This window comes from Castor canadensis, chromosome 16 (genome assembly GCF_047511655.1).
Source record: "Castor canadensis chromosome 16, mCasCan1.hap1v2, whole genome shotgun sequence".
Taxonomy (NCBI): Eukaryota; Metazoa; Chordata; class Mammalia; order Rodentia; family Castoridae; genus Castor; species Castor canadensis.
This window is the reverse complement of record NC_133401.1, coordinates 50,910,989-50,917,879: the sequence shown is the minus strand read 5'-3', so window position 1 is coordinate 50,917,879 and position 6,891 is coordinate 50,910,989. Positions and strand designations below refer to the sequence as shown.

Sequence of the window (6,891 nt, the reverse complement as noted above, 5' to 3'; positions counted from 1 at the left end):
TGAATTAAATACAGAATTTTAAGAAAACAGGTAAAGTAAAACTACACAGGCAGAAAATCAGAGTAGATGTACTAGGAAAAGTCGGCAGGAAAACACATTTTAAGTACAGCTAGTATCAGGAACCTGAAGAAAAAGGTAAGCATTACACAAGTGGTCTAACCAATGAAGAAATGGTCTCAGACCTCAGAAACAAGTTGGGCGACAGCTACGAAGCTGTGAAGGAAAGCCTTATTGCAAGAAAAACAGTTTCATCCTCTTCACTAGAGATAGAGGGAGCTATGAAGTGTTAAGGAACCTGGGGTTTGAGAAAGAGAAGATTACCTTTTTATCACCAACCAGGTCATTTAAGAGCAATTTATGTAAAAACAAAAATCATGGCAGATATACTCAAGGAAGTTACATTAAATATAAGCATCACTGGACCCACTCCTCACACACATGGAAAAGGTTAGAAACATATTCTTTTTTTTTTGTGGCACTGGGACTTAACTCAGGGCCTACACCTGGAGTCACTCCACCAGCCCTTTTTACGTTAGGTATTTTCAAGATAGGTTCTCTTAAACTATTTGCCCGGGCTGGCTTTGAACCTCAGTCCTCCTGATCTCTGCCTCCTGATTAGCTAAGATTACCACCGGTGCCTGGCCAGAAATATATTCTTACAGAAAGCATATGAAGGAAATCAAGGAATGGAATGAACAGGAATCATCTTCCACTTATAGTAATAATGTAGGATTGGGGCTTGAACTCAGGGCTTCATGCTTGCACAGCAGGCCCTCTACTGCTTGAGCCACACGTCCAGTTCAATCCACTTTGCTCTGGTTATTTTGGAGATGGGATCTCTCGAACTATTACGGCCTGTTCTCCAAGGCTGGTCTTGAACCTCGATCCTCCTGATCTCAGCCTCCCTAGTTTTTACATTGTTAGTGTCCCACTTTCTTCTACAAACACTGTTTAAATAGTCATTGTAACAATGTTTTAAGATACAGGAAACACACACACAGACCTTTAACCCTTTTACTTATTTTCCGCAGGTGTTTGTATGAATTTACAACCGTAAGTTTAGGTGAATAAATTTATGATGGACAGAATTTTGGTTCCAATGATCTTAACCCTGTGGTGTAATGCCTCTGAATGTTACTTTACACTGCAAAAGGGAATTAAATTTGCTAATCATTTAACTTTAAAACAGATTACCACAGGTTATTTAGGTGGAAATGCCAGTGGCAAAGAAAGGCCAAGGATTGGTCAGAGAGAAGTACTGGAAGAAGAGGCACGGAAGATTTGAGAAGTGAGCAGGAATCAGCTCACAAGTGCTGGCTTTGAAGATGGAGGAAGGGGGATGTGAGCCAATGAACATGGATGATCTCTAGAAGCTCGGTGCAATCCTCAACTGATAAACCAGCAAGAAAATAACAAACAACCCAGAGGAGCAGGGAAATATTCTCTCTTCAGGTCTCAATCCTGTGAAATTGATGTCAGGTTTCTTTTCTTTTGGTGTTTATGACAGGATCTCACTATGCAGCCCAGGCTGGCCTCAAACTTATGATCCTGCTGCCTCAGCCTTCCTAGTGTTGGGATTACAGATGGGTGCCACCGTGTCCAGCAATGTGTATCAGATTTCTGACATATATAATAAATGTGTTGTTTTAAGCCACCAAACTTGTAATTTGTTATAGAAGCAACAGAAAATGAATATGGTAAAAATGTATCTTTCTCATTTATTTTTGGTAGTACTGGGGTTTGAACTCAGTGCCTCAGGCTTGTTAGGCAGGCACTCTACCACTTGGGTCACTCTGGTAACCCTCTTTATTTCATTTAAATCCAAGTTAATCCAGTTTGATTCCTCCATGGACAGGCAGGACATCCAATTCTTAACACTAGTGATAACCTTTCCCTACCAGTGACATGGTCTCCTCTTCTTCCCACAATGCTGGGCATGAGACTGAAGTCATCTTCAGTTTTTACCACCAAACCCTGAAGGGGGTACTGTGCAGTAATCTTCTTGAAAGACCAAGAAAACATGTCAACACTTACTAAGTTATCTTGCCAGAAGTAAATTGGTTGTATCTATTACAGGGTATTTTGTGTGTGTTGGTGGTTATGTTGGTGTGTTGGCATTTCCCAGGATGATGGTGTTTATTCTGATACCTGGGTCTATCCCAGTGTGGCAACCTCACACATTTCCTCAGACTACTCAAGGTCAGAGCTCATAACCCTGAATATTTGGTGAATTTCCCATTTCCCTCTCCCTGTTTCTCACTATATCCCTCCTGTTGGGGTGTTTTGTTGGTTGTGAAGTTTCTGTTCAACCTCAGGGAAATTGAACTGGAAGGGATTTTTCTTTACAGAGAAGCACTGATGGGAGCAGGAGACCACTATGTGCCAGTGGAAGTATTCTGTGCAAGAGGTGATGGACACCTGAATCCAGACAGAAGGGGTAGTAGAGATAAAAGGATGGGTTTTGAATCCTTTGAAGGGTGGAGCCATGACCTCACATGGGGTGTTAAAGTCAGAGAACTGGGCCCAGACTCATTTGCTCTTGCACACCACAAAGCTGGGAGTCCAGAGACCTTTCCAAGAGCAAACTTCACCTTGACATAAGGCTTTAATGTTGGCTATTAAGCTGTTGGTTTTCACCCTCAACTCGCAGTCAGGATTTATTTTCTGACTCATCTTCCTTCCTATTGTCTGGGTCATTTTTAACTCCCAGTTCCAACTGGTGGGATCTTTTCTCATCCTCATCCTCCCAGGTGGACTTTTCTATCACTCACTAGGGTACCCCAACAAAAAAGAGGGACACTGTTTCCAGAGGGCAGAATGCAGGGTAGTTGAAAAAACAATAGCCCTGTACAATTTTTCACAAATTTGATTTTAAGATGACTAGGAAATCTAATAGGTGAACATTTTCTTAAAGAAACACAATGCTGGGACTGGGTGTGGTAGGGCTTGCAGTCATCCCAGCACTGGGGAGGCTGAAGCAGGAGGATGGAGACTTCAAGGACAGCCTGTGATACAAAGTGGGTTTGAGGACACTCTGGTGACCCTGACTAATAGATTTATATGTATAATATTTCTGTATTTTATTAACTCACATGAGAAACCAAGATAACTGCGATTGTGAAGCCACCCACGTGACTGATGAAAACCAAGCTTAATTATTGCTTAAATGTTGGGTATTGGTAGAAATAACATAAAGCATTACTAATCAATGAAAAGAAATCAGCACCCATTTGGAGCCAGTAGCACTTTTGATCTACAGGCGATATTTCGGATTCGCAGTGGCGAGATGGTTACCTGTCCTAGGGACTTGAAACAATTGAAAACCCTTTCACTACTCATTATTTGGTGTGTCCTGTGAACTAGCATGCTTGATGTGGAGAAGACGGGGTTTTCTAGAGCAAGGCAGCCACACGATGAAACGTACGTGTCTTAACCTGGGTGGCAGCGAGGGCCGTGCTCGCGTTCATCCGGGATCCCGGCAAAGCCTCAACCTGCAGCCCAGGGGCAGGAAGTGCGGAATTCCGCTTCGCCTTCACTTTTAAAGGGGTAAATGGGGACACTGCATTCGAGCCTGGCACCTGCGTGCTTCCGGAGAAGACACCCCTACCTGTAAGCCTTCCGTCTTCAGGTGAGACGCACGGGATGGGGAGGGATGGGGGGGGGGCAGAGCCTCTGACCAATAAGCTCGTTCCTTTCCGCAGAGGGGCGGGACCTCAGCCTGCGGAGACACGCCCCCGTACGTGGCGTGCGTGCGTGCTGCGTGTCACCGGTTTCCCCAGCGCGTGGCGCCCCCCGGCGGCAGTGCGGCTTAAATGCTGCAGCTCTACCTCTGCGCTCGTCATGGAGCCACAAAAAGAAGCACGGACACTCCAGGACGCCGTAGTGCGGCCGCCTGGAGCTTCGCGGTCTCCGGCGCCGGAGGAGGAGGAGCGGCGGGAAGGAAGCGCGTCGCCGGCTTCCACTGGTGAGAAGGCGGACAGCGCGGGCGCCGACGGGCTGTGGGAGCTGCCCGTGGAGCCGGCCGAGAGGAGGCCAGAGTGCAGCCGCTGCAGGTGAGAGCGGGCCGGGCGGGCGTGGGTTGCAGCGCCCCCTGCCGGCAAGGCGGGCTCGGGACAGCGCGGGTGGGGCCGGCGTGGGCTGCAGCGCCCCCTGTGGGCGAGGCGGGCTCTGGGCGGCGGGGAGTCTGGTGGAGCTGGAAATCTCTCTGAATTGCCTGGCACATCCCCTGGTAAGCAACCCTTTATGCAGGTGCATGGGTATTTAACCCGACTCCCTGCAAGGCGTTGGGCGCGCAGGGGTTGAGCAGAAGTCCGCTGGGACCTCTGAGGTGCAATAACAGTAGTACTTGCAGTGCATAGTCATGTAACAGTAAAAATGCACAGAATGATTGGCGTGCAGAGACAAGCATGGTGGCTATACAGTAGCTAAGATGCACTCAAGATTCTGGATTTATTTAGAAGTTACTGAAGCCGGGCATGGTGGTGCACGTTTTCAGTCCCTGCACCCCAGAGGCTGAGGCAGGAGGATCATGAGTTTCAGGGTATAGTGAGACCCTCTGTAAAAACCAACAGAAAAGAAAAACCAAAAGCGCTGATGGCTCACAGCTGTAATCCTAGCTACTCAGGAGACAGAGACTGGGAGTTTTGTGGTTCGAAGCCAGCCCGGGCAAATAGTTTGTGAGACCCTATCTTGTATAAACCTATCACAAAATGGGCTGGTGGAGTGGCTCAAGGTGTAGGCTCTGAGTTCAAACGCCAGTACTGAAAGAAAAATAAAGTGTATTTACTGAGCTCCTGCAGTGTGCAGCCCCACTTGGTTCTAGGTCTGGGGAAGGCAGCCATAAGTAATTTGCACCTTGTCCCCTACCCTAGCAGGGCTGGCAACCTGGTGGAGAGTCTAGTAGGCTGCTGGTGACAGCTGATGTGATTGCCCCCAAAGAGTCTGGTATGGCACCCTGTGTGCAGGTGAACCTCAGCCTTGTGAGATGTGCCTCCTACATTGAACCCCATCTTATCCCAGCACATGCAGGTCATTTGCCTGGGTTACTGAAGGCCTCCAGCTATCTCCCTTAACTTTCGCAGGTTAGTCACTACACAGTGCCTTGTGTGGTTCAGCTTTCCCTTGCTTTGACTGACTGCCTGAGACACTAAAAAGGAGAAAAGGTTTCTTTTGGCTCAGGCTGTCAGTTGCTTGGCCCCGTTGCTTTGGGCCAGCAGCATTGGCCAGTATATGATGGCAGATACAGGAGGTGACAGGCAGAGGCTGGGTTCCCATATTCCCTCCATGGTCATTCCCCTAATGACCTAACTTCCTTCAATGAGGCCCCACCTCTTAAAGGTTTTACCATCTCCCAATGGTCCATGAGCTGGAAACATTTCAGAAACTAATGTGCCTCCACTTCCTCACCTCAGAATCACACTGTGGCTTGCCATCAGATCCCACAACTGTCATGTGTGTTTTTCAGGAGGGCTTGGCACAATCAGTGCTTGATGCTCACTTTGTGGAGCACTCTATTTGGCTTCCCTTTGATTTCCATGGTTGTCCTGGTCCCCTTTGCCTATTCTACTTATGCATGCTGGGCTTCTTCAGCCCCGATTCTAGGTTCTCTTCTCTTCTAACCCTACATACACTCTTCCGGTGCTTTCAACCAGTTCATGGCAGGACATCACTTATACCCCAGCTTCTCCAGCTGGACGTTTGTCCTGAGCACAGATCTGTGCATTCCTTTAGTCTGTATTTATTGAGTGCTTTGCCAATCACCAACAACACAGTGGAGTCCACCTCGTGTGTGTGTTCATTCTCTTCCTACGTACAGATAATAAACCAGCAAACAAATGACCAGATACATATGTTTGTAGACTGGGAAAGCCATGATGGCAGGATTGGGGTGCCCTGACAAAAGTAGCTTGCATAGTACCAGGAAAGGTCCCAGATTGCATTGACATTCCCAGGAGAGGAGTAGAGGACAGGATGTGGCTGACAGTCTTTCCTGTTTGAACACTTGGAGGGCTTCATGTTGTGTGTCTTGACCATTTCAGGGGGCTGGTTATAAGAGCCTAGAGAATGGCTCTTGAGTGTAAGGATATTTTGATACTTTCTAGATATGCTGTGTATAATTTTCCAACTTTACAATAAAGCAAAAATGATATTCATAGAAACTATACTTCAGATTTTGAATTTTTGATCTTTCTCTGGGCTAGTAAGTTGTGGTGTGATTAGCAGATGATATTATGTAGCCAAGTTAGGATGCCATTTAGGTTACATTCATAAGTGCATTTGCCTTAAGTATTTCCAGCTTACTCTAGGTTTCTCAGACATAGCTCCTCCTAAGTGCAGAATGTCTTTGTAGATCACTGGCAGCAACCCTGTAAGGAGCATGAATAACTCGTGACTGGAAGGAAGGTGTGGTGCATTTGCACGAAAGGGTTTGTGCATGATGTGATGTAAAGGGGTGAGGATGGCATTTAAGGCTTCTGGGAGAGGCTCAACAGGAAGCTGGAGGACAGTGTTGCACTTACAAACCCAAGGCTCCATTTCTTTCTAGCTTTATCATGTAGCTTTTAGTTGTTCAGAACTACGAATCGTAAATGCTGTGCATAGTCTAAAAAAAGCAATTCATGTGCTGTGTTCAGCAGATATTTATAATTGTTCCTTAAAAATCAGAGTGACTTGCTGAATTTCAGTCTGCTTTTTGTTACATTTAGTCAACATTTTAGATTATAATTCATCCCAACACTTCTGCACTTTGCTTATTTCACATGCATTTCTGTCTTTTAAAGGCTCTTGTTCTTGGTATGCACTGCATTTTATTTGTGTTAATTGGGAGCACAGACTTGTAGAATTATGGAGAATATTAAGGATTTCAGTAATATATAAAGTAGTTGATGGTTC

At 46.2% G+C, this 6,891-nt stretch overlaps 1 protein-coding gene across 3 annotated transcripts in view; it reads left to right on the top strand.

Annotated features, from left to right (window-relative positions):
- Nucleotides 1-3,702: 3,702 nt before the first annotated feature.
- Dtwd2 (DTW domain containing 2) overlaps nucleotides 3,703-6,891 on the top strand; it is an 88,943-nt gene continuing 85,754 nt past the window's right edge. The window contains exon 1 of one of the 3 annotated variants that reach the window (XM_074057010.1): nucleotides 3,703-4,052. In XM_074057010.1, the coding sequence (XP_073913111.1) occupies nucleotides 3,841-4,052 (212 nt within the window). In that variant the 5' untranslated portion in view covers nucleotides 3,703-3,840. The remainder of the gene's footprint in view (nucleotides 4,053-6,891) is intronic. The other 2 variants (XM_074057009.1, XM_074057011.1) reach the window with 2 other exon arrangements.